At 25.6% G+C, this 13144-nt stretch overlaps 3 protein-coding genes across 3 annotated transcripts; 1 reads left to right on the forward strand and 2 right to left on the reverse strand.

The window, feature by feature from the left end:
- Positions 1–65: 65 nt before the first annotated feature.
- Positions 66–4233, reverse strand: ABCG33 (uncharacterized protein; the record flags this gene model as incomplete). The annotated part of the gene is made up of 5 exons (XM_003284337.1): positions 66–89; positions 190–644; positions 714–2551; positions 3167–3876; positions 3943–4233. The coding sequence occupies 5 exons, from the start codon at positions 4231–4233 to the stop codon at positions 66–68; spliced, it is 3318 nt and encodes a 1105-aa protein (XP_003284385.1).
- A 1583-nt stretch (positions 4234–5816) lies between these two features.
- TagB (uncharacterized protein) lies at positions 5817–11266 on the forward strand (the record flags this gene model as incomplete). The annotated part of the gene is made up of 2 exons (XM_003284313.1): positions 5817–5823; positions 6090–11266. The coding sequence occupies 2 exons, from the start codon at positions 5817–5819 to the stop codon at positions 11207–11209; spliced, it is 5127 nt and encodes a 1708-aa protein (XP_003284361.1). The 3' UTR covers positions 11210–11266.
- A 15-nt stretch (positions 11267–11281) lies between these two features.
- On the reverse strand, positions 11282–12064 carry DICPUDRAFT_52896 (uncharacterized protein; the record flags this gene model as incomplete). Its single annotated transcript, XM_003284338.1, has 3 exons — positions 11282–11537; positions 11676–11816; positions 11986–12064. The coding sequence occupies 3 exons, from the start codon at positions 12062–12064 to the stop codon at positions 11428–11430; spliced, it is 330 nt and encodes a 109-aa protein (XP_003284386.1). The 3' UTR covers positions 11282–11427.
- Positions 12065–13144: the final 1080 nt, after the last annotated feature.

Below are 13144 nucleotides of genomic sequence, written 5' to 3' on the forward strand. Positions count from 1 at the left end.
AATTTAATTTTTTTTATTTTTTTTATATAATCTGATTAAAGAAAAGAAAATTATTATAGTTAAGATTAATATTGATCCAATAATTGGAGCTATATCAATATAACGCATAAATAAATTGAAACCATATTTATTTTTAACGAACTTTATACCATCAGTAATTGGACAATAATATTTGATATTACCATTTACAGGAACAGGAACAGCACCTCGATTATTGGGACAATGGAATGTTAAACCTTGAAATTCATTTGTTGTTACTGCTTCTAAACTATAGCTAAGTAAAAAGTCTAAGTAATGAGCCCAAATATACCCATTTTCTAGAGTTGGTTTCATAACCAAAAACCCGCCAAACAAAATTGCTAATAGGATGATATTAATGCATGCCGGTTGGCTAACATTGCTATTTAACAAACAAGCTAATGTTATCGCCATAAAATCATACAGTACAAAGGTAAGTATATATATAAATACACAATACCAAAATTTACTTGAATGATGACCAGTATCATAGTTTGATAAGAAAAAAGAAGGTACAATGAATATTACACTGTTGGAAACTGAAAATGGTAAACTAGAAATTAAGAACGCGGATATATATGCAGTTGGATGATAGAACTTGGATAAACACTCTCTTACATATATTTCTGTGTAAAAAAATATATTTGTTAAAAAAGATATAAACCAAAGTGCATATATATATTTTTTTTACTTACTTTTTTCCAAAATTACATGTGGAATACTACCAGAACAAACCATAGTTCCAAAGAAAAAAGAAAAAAAAAAGAAACTGACTTTAGCTCTTGCATCAGGTTGTTCATACCCCATCCTAATAAATAATGTTCCAAAAAAAATACCAAATAGCAAAGATCTTATAAAATTTGCAAAATAAACAGTTGGCCTTCTAATTCTATTTTTAAATGCCCTCTTGAAAACCAATCTAAATTGTTGGAGCCATGTGGTAGAATACACACCTTTATCATATATTTCTGATTCCTTTCTATTGATTGCAATGTTCTCTAATGTCTGTAATTCTTCAATATAAATATTTGATTCTTTATATTCTTTTACTGCATCAAATAATTTTTTTTTCTCTTTTATTACCTGAAAATCATATACTCTTTTTCTACTACCTTTTCTTTCATTTTTATAACCTATTATACCATCATTGCTTTGGGGACTATATTGCTCATTTGTTTCTTCACTTATAATCGATAAAATAAATTTTAATGGTTCCATGTACTTTTTTATTTTGAAACCATATTGATTAAAATAATTTAAAACATTGCAGCAGTTTCTACCAATAGGGCCAAAATAAGCAGCTTCACCTTTTTTCAATAATAATAAACTGTCGAATTTTTCTAATGTTGTTGATGACGGTTGGTGCATGGTTGCCACTATAGTTGTATTTAATATTTTGCAAATATTGGAAATATCTTTAATGAGTTTAAGAGATTTGGACTGAGATAATCCTATTGTGGGTTGATCTAAATATAAAATTGAAGGATTATTTGCTAAACCAACACAAATGGATACTCTTTTTCTTTTGGAAGGTGATAATGTACCTAATTTTGAATTTTTAACATGCTCGATTTTTAAAATATCCATTAATAGCTCTATGAACTCTTCTCGCTCTTCTTTTTTTAATATTTTGTGGTTTATTCTACAATGAACTGAAAAGGATAAAAGACCTCTAACAGTTTGCTCTGGTAAAAATATGTCTTTTCGTTCAACAATGCTAATATTTTTGAATAGATAATCATCTAAAAGCCTATTATCTATTATAATTTCGCCAGAAACTCCATTTACTTTTCTTTTTGCTAATATTCTTAATAGATTTGATTTCCCACACCCTGGTGGACCCACTATTGCTAACATTTCACCTGGATTTACATATCCATTAATATCGGTTAATATTTGTGAACTCTTTTCCTTTTTAGATAATTTGTTTTTTTTTTCTTTATAATAATAAATGTTTTTAAATACTAAATACGAGCCAGTATTATAGTTTTTAAAACCTTTTATATCTATAATTGTTTGATTTTTATATTTCTTTTTTTCTTTTTCTTTTTCTTTTGGTTTGGGCCTTTTTGTCCCAAATTTTATAAATTTTAAACCAATATAACTAACTGTATAAAAAAATAATGCATAACCCAATACAATTGAAACACATATCCATTGAAATCCGTTGTTTTGTGTAATATTAGAAACCTCTATGAATTCTTTACCGGTTGTCTTTGGGCACACTTGATTTCCCTCATAACCTATTGGATAAGTTGCATTTAGTAATGGATCATTGAGCGGTGGTACATATTCAAAGGGTTCGCAATAATAAGTTTGACCAATGAAATTATTTACACTTAAACCTCTAAAAACATATGTGAATGGTGATAAAATATGTAACCAATTCCACCAACCTCTAACATTAGGCTGAGCAAACCCGGACAAAAGCATTAAGATTGGGATCGATCCATTGAAAATTATAAATGAAATCTCTACTGTTGATGCATAAATAGAACAAAACTTGGTATATGCTATTTGAAAAAAACTTAAACTAAAATTATAATTAATAAATTAAAAGTATTAATATTTTTTTTATATTATATTTATACTATCAAATAAATAATCCTACCTTGTCAATAGAAAAAAGTAACAAAAAAACCTGTAGCCTGAAGTATTTATATTGACCATCCAGTAAACTAGAGAGATAAAGATCCAGGTATCTATAAAGTATGGTATTATATTGCTTATAACATTTGCAACTAAAAAAGGAAGTGTTCGATAGTTGAGATTTTCTTTTTTTCTTTGATGATAAAAATTATTCTTTTCTTTATAAAAGAGCCCAATGGTACCATTTGATAAAACTACAATATCAATCATTACAAAAAATAAAATCCCGGGTTTTTCCATTCCATTTTGTTGATGAAGACCTATTCTAAAAAATAAACTTCCCAATATTAAGCCCATTATTAAACCATGAAAAATAATGTATAAATAAAACTTTTCTCTAACCATCATAGTTAAACTTCTTTTAATGCAAATTTTGGTTTGATAAAATAAACTTGTCGGATATCTATTAAGTCGGTTTTTTGATTGTAATTGTAATTGCCTGGGATCTATTAATTCATCAATAATCCCACTCTTATGGTTGTCCATATCATATACTAACTCTTGATCGCTTGATTCTTTGTATGCATTTTTAAACTGATTAAATGATAAAGATGGCTCAATAACAGTATACTTTGCTGGATCCTCCAAAACTGAAAGGAAGTAATCGGTTGGGTTTAGATGGGGCGGGCAATGAAATCCATTCTCTTTGAAATATTTCAATGAATCCGACATTGAACCATAATAGTAAATTTCTCCATTTAGCATTATTATTAACTTTGTGAATAAAGATGAAATTTCCACACTTGGTTGTTGCAAAAAAACTATTCCGCTTGAATACCCGTAATCAATATTGTTACCTATTAACTTTATTAACTCTAATGAATCTTCTGGATCTAATCCATTTGTTATGTCATAGCCCAAGATCAAACCTGGACCTTTGATTAAACTTGTCAAAATTGTTAATTTCCTTTTTTCTAGAATATCTATTTTATCTACCAATACATCTTTGATATTGTATAAACCAGCTATTATTAATTCATTTTCTATAATTTCATCTTTGAGTCCACTTGATATTTCGCTATCATTATATTGACAATCTAAGGCAAACCTTAATGTTTCTTTAATTGTTAATAAAGGCATATGTGCATCCTCGGGTTGTAAATATGACACATTTCTGTGATGAATATCTTTACATATTGTATTGCCATTGAATAACATTCGACCTGAAAGGAACTTATCAATATATTTCCCACGTAATATATTAAATAACTTTTAAATTATATATTGGTTAAATATAAATATTTTTTTTTTTTATTCATAATTAATAAAACATACATATTTACAACTGTTATCACCAATAACCAACGTCATTTCTTTTGGTTTTAAATAAAGATCTAAACCTTTTAATAATTCTATTTTTTCATTTTTTATTATTTCGAAATAACTAATGTCTCTTAAATAAACATTACATCCTGCTTTATTTTTATATAAATTATTTTTTAATATTTCATCTTTTCTATTATATTTTATTATTATATCTTTTGTTGAAATTGGGAAACTATTTTCTGATATTTCTTCTTCATTACTATTGTTATTATTATTAAATAAAAGATTCCCACTGACCATTGTAAATATTTACAATGTTAAAATATAAAAAAAAATTTTGAAAAATGAAAAAAAAAATTAATTAAAAATTAAAAAAAATTAAATATTAAAATTTAAAAAAAAATATATAAATAGTAATTATTTAAATAATGATTTTAGTTTTTATTATTTATTTATATAACACCGTCATTTTAAAACATATAGTAACAAATTTCCTTTTCTTATCAATTATTTAAAAAATACCTTTTTCATTTATAATATAAAAAAGAAGTAATTGCATTCTTTAATTTATTCCTTGATATATTTAAAAATGAAATACCTTAGGCTTCACTGAACTAAAATAAATATAAAAAAGAAAAATATTTATATAGTTTTAAATGAAAAACACATTAGATTTAAATTATTTTTCGTTTAAAAACAATCTAATTTAAAATTCAATTAAATGGTTAACTTTATTTTATAACTGATTTAAATAATCTCATCTTATTAAAAATGATAATTAATTTATTTTATTCTTATAATCGTATAAATTGTCTTAATTTTATTTTAAGTATTTTGCATAAGTGTATATATTGAGACTTTTAATAAAATTTAATATTGTTTTTGAAATTAAATCTTTTATTAAAAAGATAATAAACAGTTAAGTTTTTTAGTGTTGATATGTTTAAATGTGAGAAGTTTTTAAAATAGAAAAAAAACCCAACACCACATAACCCCCACCTACCCCCAATTATAATTAATTTTATTTTTTTTTTGTTTTTTTTTTTTTTTTTTTTTTTTTTTTTTTTAAAAATAATTTACTTATAGAGTCTCATTAAGCCAAGATTATGGTGATTGAAAAATTGGATATAATTATACATACAAAAATTATTTAGGTACACAATTATATATTTTTTGAAATTTTTTTTTATAAAATTATTTGTGTGTTAAAAAAAATTAAAAAAAATTAAAAAAAAAAAATTTAATAGATTAAAACATATTAAAAATCAATCTGTTTATAAAAAAAAAATTCTTTTTTCAATATTTATTATATAATGTTCATCATATAAGGTGAATTTAAAATATTATATATATATATGTACAATATATAAGCTTATAATTTTATTTTAATAAAATAAACCTTTTTTTGTAATTTTTTTAATTTTTAATATTATTAAAAAAAAATATTAAAATCAAATAATTTTTTAAAAAATTATTTTATTTCTAAATTATTAAAACAACAGCACACAGATAAAAAGAAAAATAATATTTTAAAATCATTACAAATAAATAATAACATTAAAGCAAAACTTTTTTAAATAAAGGTAACTATTATCATCAATCTATAAAAAAATTTAATAATCAAAATTATTTATTAAATTTTTAATTTTAAATTTTAGTTTTAATTTAAAGAATGAAATTTAAATTTATATTACCTAATAAAGCACTTATAATATCAGGGTTAATGCTATTAATACTTTTTTTAGCAATTAATCTGGGATTTGTAAATGATGAACACTTTAATCCAACACATAATAGATTTTTAAAAAACGATCAACAAATAACATTACTGGGAAATTATTTTTCGGTATTTTCAACCTTTTTTAATAAAAAAAACAATCATAATGACCAGTATATAAATCAAAACTCCAAAAAAATATATTTAACAAATGAAATAATAGATCCTCGTTTTAAAATAAATAAACATATAAATGATAATAGTTTCGACAATATTATTAAAAAACCCGCTTCAATTAATAGTTTTCAACATACTTCATATATTTCTAGATTATTACAGTCTTTTAATGACAATAGCGAAAATAATAACAATGACAACAATATAAATAATGAAAATAATAAACTATATTTAAAAAACCACTATATAATACAATTTAAAGATAAAATTACAAAAGATATTAAAGATGAACTTACAGAATTTTTACAAATTACTGATAGTATTACAAATTATCAACCATTTGGATCAAAACTATTACATTATGTTCCAGAAGATAGCTTTTTGGTAGTTATGAATTTAGAGCAAAGACAAGTATTATCAAAAAAGAAATGGATATCATGGATTGGAGAATTAGAGCCATCTAATAAACTAGGTAATCTTAACTTCTATGATCAATCTTCAGGTCGTCCGGTATATATTATGGTATGTTTCTCAGATGTTTTAATGGCCAACAAATGGCAACTTAAACTAAATCAAATTTTAAAAGAATCTGAACTATCATTAAAATCTCAAGCTAAGGTAGAATCTGTAAGCTCAACCATGGCTAAAGTAACTGTATCATGTATAGATGGTGACAAATCAACATGCTTTTTAAGTGAAAGCGAAAGAATAGTTTACCAATGGTTGTCTGAGCAACCTGAAAGTAATTTTTTTGAAAGATCATTTAAAACTATCACTTCAAATAGAGTTTCCCCAACCGTTATTTTTGGCAACTCCCAATCTTTAGCAAACAATGATAGAATAGACATTCCATTAAGAGGAGCGGGTCAAATTATAAGTGTAGCCGATACTGGTTTAGATACTAGCCATTGTTTTTTTAGTGACTCAAAAACCCCTATACCTTTCAATACTGTAAATTTAAAACATAGAAAAGTTATAGCTTATTTCTATAATGGAAGTGAAGCAGGCGATGATCAAGATTATATAGATGGTCATGGTACTCATGTTTGTGGCTCTGCTGCTGGTTCACCTGAAAATACATCATGGCAAATTGGTCAATTTAGTGGTTTAGCAAGCGATGCAAAATTAGCATTTTTTGATATATCAAAGAATGACCCAAATTCTCAAGAACCAATTCCTCCTGCCGACTATTACGAGAGTATGTATAAACCTCTTTACAATGCAGGTGCAAGAGTACATGGTGATTCCTGGGGTTCTGTTTCTGTTAGTGGTTATGTTGGTGGTTACTCGAAAGACTCAAGCTCAATTGATAGTTTTCTATATGACCACCCAGATTTCATTATTTTGAGAGCTGTTGGTAATAATGAACAATATGGGTCATTATTAGCTCAAGCCGCATCAAAAAATGTTATTACAGTAGGTGCAGAACAAAGTGCTATTCAGGCATATACTCAAGATTTTATGACCTATAATGATTTTGATGCAATTGCAACTAGCCAGATAAGGGTACTATGTGAATTATTAGATCCTAAATATTGTAACTATACAATTGCTCAATGTTGCTCTGAAGCACCAACAGTTAAAGGTTTAGCCATTTGCTGTCCCGATTTATTAAAACAATCACAATCAAATCAATTTACCACAAACTCTACCCATTATAATCAAAATAATATTTGTAACTTTTCTTCAAAAGGTCCCACACATGATGGTAGATTAAAACCAGATATTGTTGCTCCAGGTGAATACATCACATCATCAAGATCAAATGGTCCCAATAACACCCAACAATGTGGTACCGGTGCAGTTCCAAGTTCAAGTGGTTTATTATCATTACTTGGTACATCTATGGCCACTCCATTAGCAACCGCAGCAACAGCTATCCTTAGACAATATTTAACCGAAGGCTATTATCCAACAGGTGAACCAATTGAAGAAAACAAACTTAATCCAAGTGGTGCTTTATTAAAAGCTCTTATGATTAACAATGCTTTATTTTTAAATGGTAGCATCTATTACAGTGATGGTAGAGTTCAACCAAACAACATCGAAATTCCCTTTGCTGGTGCAAATAATATTCAAGGATGGGGAGCTTTAAGAATGAACGACTGGATGTATGTAAAATCAACTGGTAAAGAAATAAATAGATGGATAGCTATAGGTGAATTGAAAGATAAAAAACCATCAGAATGGAAAGAAAAGGAAATTAGTGTTGGCCTTAATACATCATATTGCTTTACCTTTAAACCAAATTCAAGTACTGGAAAACCAAAAGTTAAAGCAACTTTAGTTTGGACTGATCCACCATCTTTTCTTGGGGCTAAATATAATTTAGTAAACAATTTAGATTTATTAATGATCCTTCAAGGTGATGAAGAAAAAATATACTATGGTAACAGTGGTGGTGTAACTAAACCAGGTCAACTCCCAAAACCAGATTTTGTTAATAATGTAGAAGGTATTACTCATTTTCCAACTGAAGCAACTACATATAAATTTAAAATTATGGGTTCAAATATTCCAATAGGTCCTCAAAAATTCTCATTTGTTTTCCATGGTGAAAATGGTGAATTTGGTTGGGATTCAGAATGTCGTCAATGTGAAGAAGGTGTAACAGTTCCATGCTCTATTCCTCATGGAGTTGGCACTATCAGTTGCAAGAGTAATTTTGATTGGTCACAATGTCTAGTCCAAAGCTGCGAAGAAGGATATAGCTACAACTCATTAAAGAACTCATGCGATAAATTCCTTTCCTATAACTATATTATCATTATAGTTGCTGGTGGTACAATGTTTCTAATTGTCTTATTCATCCTAATAATTAAATACATGGAATATAAAGAAAGCAAAAAAGATAGCTATAAACGTTTCGACGATGGTACAGGTATATATGTAAGACCAAAAGATAAAGATGCTCCAGTTTCACCTCCAGATCTTTATAATTTAGTTTCACCTTTCATTATTGAATTAGCAATTTCAACAGCATGCTCATTAGTTGCCACAGCCGCATCAATTCTTCAACCTTACTATATTGGTAATATCATTAACAACATTCCATCAACAAACTCTATGGGGGATTTCAAAGAAGATTTTATAATTATTTTCATTTTAGCATTTATCGAATTTGTTTTTACCAATGTTAGCTCTTGGATATCCGGTATAGTAAATGAAAAGATGGTTATGAGACTCCAAAATAAAGTTTTTAGAGCCATCATTGCCCAAGATATGGGTTTCTTTCAAACTAACAATGCCGCCACATTAATGAATATTCTCATTGTAGATACCCCTATGTTAAGATCGGCTCTAACTGGTATTTTATTATCGATTGCAACAGCAATTTGCAAATTAGTTGGCAGTTTAGTTTTTATCTTCACAATCTCTTGGAAGTTATCACTAGCTTTCTTTGCTGCTGTTCCAATCTTAGGTTTGGTTACCCAACTTCAGTCAGTATTCACTAAAAAATTAACCAAAACCTTATTATATTTCAACTCAAAGTCATCTCAACATGGCCAAGAATCAATGGTTAATATGCATGTAGTAACCAATTATTGTAAGCAAGATAAAGAAATACTCAAGTACACAAATTGCCTAATGGATGTTTTTATTACAGCAAGAAAACTTATCATTTGTAATACAATTGCATCAACTGGTAAATGGCTATTAATCGAAAGTTTAACATTTGTTATTCTTTATTTCAGTGCATATTTAGTTATTCAAAAACAATTTACTGTTGGTTTAATGATATCATTTTCATTATATATCGGTTATGTTATAGAATCTTCAACAACATTATTTGGTGTCTATGTAAGCTATGTACAATCACAAGCATCCGCAACTAGAGTATTTATAATTTTACGTTCAGCACCTAGAAAGAGAACAACTTTAGAAGAAGAACAAAATGGTGGTGATGATGATGACGACGATAATGATGGTAGAGGAGATGGTAAAAACGATAAATTCTCTGTCTCGGGTACAACCCCAAGCTCTCCTGCACTATTAGGTGGAGATAAAGACAATGATACAAATGGTGGAGGAAGTAATGATGGAAACACTATAGATCCAATAGGAGCAAATAACAATAATAATAATAATATTAATAATAACAATAACAATAATGATAAAACAAGTAAAAAAGAAATGAAAAAGAAGAAGAAGAAAGAAGAAAAAGAATTTTTAAAGAGAACAGGAATTGATGTTATAGAAATGAGTATTATTCCATCACAATATATTGAACTACAAGATGTAAAAGGTGATATTGAATTCCACAATGTAACATTCAGCTATCCATCACGTCCAGATATTCAAGTACTACATAATATCAATATGAAGTTCGAATCAGGAAAATGCTATGGTATTGTTGGTCCATCAGGTAGTGGTAAATCAACAGCTTTAGAATTAATATCCAAATTTTATCAAATTAAAATGGGAAAAGTTACATTAGATGGTGTAGATATCTCAAAGATACGTCCAAGTAACTTAAGAGGCTTTGTAACATGTGTTCATCAACAACCATTTTTATTTGATGCAAGTGTTTATGACAATATAAGCTATGCCATCGATAACCCAACCGAAGAAGAAGTTTATGAAGCTGCAAGATTAGCCAATGCTCATGAATTTGTTGAAGAACTAACCCAAAAATACCAAACAGTTTTAGGTTATGGTGGTGGTCTATTATCCGGTGGTCAAAAGAAAAGAGTTGCTATTGCCAGAGCTATTTGTGCCAAAAGAAAGATTATGTTATTAGATGAAATTACTGCAGAGTTAGATCCAGAAAGTGAAGAAGCCATTACAAATAGTATTAAAAAATTAACTCAAGGTCACACTGTAGTAATGGTAGCTCATAAGGTAGCTGCTGTACGTGATTGTGATAAAATCTTTGTTTTAGATAAAGGTTTCTTAATTGAAGAAGGTACACATGATGAATTAATGGCAGCAAAAGGAAAATATCATAGAATGTTCTCAGATGACATTGAAGAAGAAGAACTTTTAAATAATATTAATCAATTAGCCTTACCACAAGAACAAGAAAAAAATGAACCAGAAGAACAATCATCAAATATTAATAATAATAATATAGACAATAATATAGACAATAATATAGACAATACTAATATAGATAATAACAATAACAATAACAATAATAATAATAATAATAATAATAATAATAATAATAATAATAATAATAATATTAATATAGATAATAACAATAACAACAATAATATAAATAATGGTGATACTAATATTGTTGACGACAATGAAAACTATGAAAATCCATTATTAAATGATCAAATTATAGTTGGTGAATCAAAACCAAATGAAAGTTTATTGTCTCATCATAGTGCATCGCCAAGTGACACCCAATCATCTGATAGTAATAATATTTAAACATATAATAATTTTATAAATATGTATTATAAATAAAATAAAATTATTTGTTTTTATAAAATCTAGACTTTTTTTTTTTTTTTTTTTAAATATTTTTATAATTTATTATTTAAAATTTTATTTGATAAAAATATCCAAAATTATTATACTTTTATATTATTTTTTATATTATTCCATTTTACTTTATTATTATTGTTATTATGCTATATTAAATAAATTTAATCTCTGAAACTCTTTCTGATATCAATTTCTCTTTGAACTTTTTCTGATTCTTTTTCGATCATTTCAGTGTATTCATAATCTTTAGTCATATCTGACCATTCGTTTTCTATATTTAATAGTTGATGTTTAATATTTAATATTTGTATTAAATAAAATTTGTTCAAATTTGAATAATTAAAAATAAAAAAAAAGATATTAATAAAATGATTTTACTGTCAATCTATTTGGTATTTTAAAAACATACCTGGTAAAAGTTGTTTTTTAACGCTTAAATCGAAAGCAACTTTTAATCTTCTGTCTCTTGAAATGAGGTGGTGTTCTGGTAATCTTCTGTAGACTTCTTCAACAACTGGGGTAGTGTTGTAGAGATCAGCTAAATATAAACCTGTAAAATATTTGTATTAATAAATATACTCTTATTTAACATTTTATTTATTTTTTTTATTTTATTTTATTTTGTTGTGCATTCCGTTGATGTTGTTCTTTTTTTTTTTTATTTTTTTTTTATTTTTTTTTGTTTTATTTATATCTTAATAAAAATATATGATATATACCCATTTTTCTGTATTCAACCCATGATGATTTTTGGATTGATGAGACAACTGATTGTGGTAATAATTTTAAGAAAGACATTTTATGTGTATGACTGATGAAATCAGATAAGAAAAAAAAAAATTAAAAAAATAAAAAAAATTAAAAAAAAATTAAAAAAAAAAAAAATTAAAAAAAAAATTAAAATTTTTTTATTTTTTTTTTTTTCATTTTATATGGACACATTTTATCGAATTTCATAATGGGTGCTTAATATTTTTTTAGTTTTTTTTTTGTTCTTAATTATTACAATTGTTTTTTACTATCATTTATATTTTTTAAAAATAGATTTAGGTTAAATTTACTACATTTAAATAAATAGATATAAAAAAACTCACCAAAAAAAAAAATAAAAAAATAAAAAAATAAAAATAAAAAAAAACAAATACACCCTACAATGAATTTGTTTTTATCTTTATTTTTTTAAAATAATCTAATTTTGGTATTTTTTTATTGTATTGGCATTTTTCATTATCTTTATAAAAATAGCAAATATTCAACACAGATAAGCACACTACACCAATGATTTTAAAAATAGAATAATTTAACTGTAATAATTTATTTGTTTTTTATATTCTTTGTTTTAAAGAGAAACTGTATAATGTACACTAATATGTTTTGCTTTATGGATTTTCTATTTTTACAACCCCAGTTTTTTTCATTATAAAAGAATAAACTTAAAAAATAAAAAAAAAAAAAACAAAAAAAAAAACAAAAAAAAAAAACTAATATAAATATTATTCAAACAAATAATTTTTTTTTTTTTAAATTAATTTTTTTCTAAGTCATAGTTTTTTTTATATTTTTTTATTTATTTATATTTTTCAATTTTTTATATTTTATACTTGATGGAGTCTTATTAATACGAGTAAGTGGTAAGTTATTAAATCACCAATAATACTTATATGTGTATTTTCAAATTTTAAACATCATATATCCAAACTCCAAAAAACGCATAACAATCATATCAATAATAATTATAATCATAAAAAAATCAAATAAAAAAATCAATTTACCAATTTTTAATAATAAAAAAATGAGATTGCAAAAAAAATCGTTCTAAAACACTTCATCTCAAATTTTATGATTTTACAATTTTATTTTTTTATTTTTTTTTTATTT

The sequence above is a fragment of the Dictyostelium purpureum genome, assembly GCF_000190715.1.
Source record: "Dictyostelium purpureum unplaced genomic scaffold DICPUscaffold_23, whole genome shotgun sequence".
In the NCBI taxonomy this organism is placed as follows: domain Eukaryota; phylum Evosea; class Eumycetozoa; order Dictyosteliales; family Dictyosteliaceae; genus Dictyostelium; species Dictyostelium purpureum.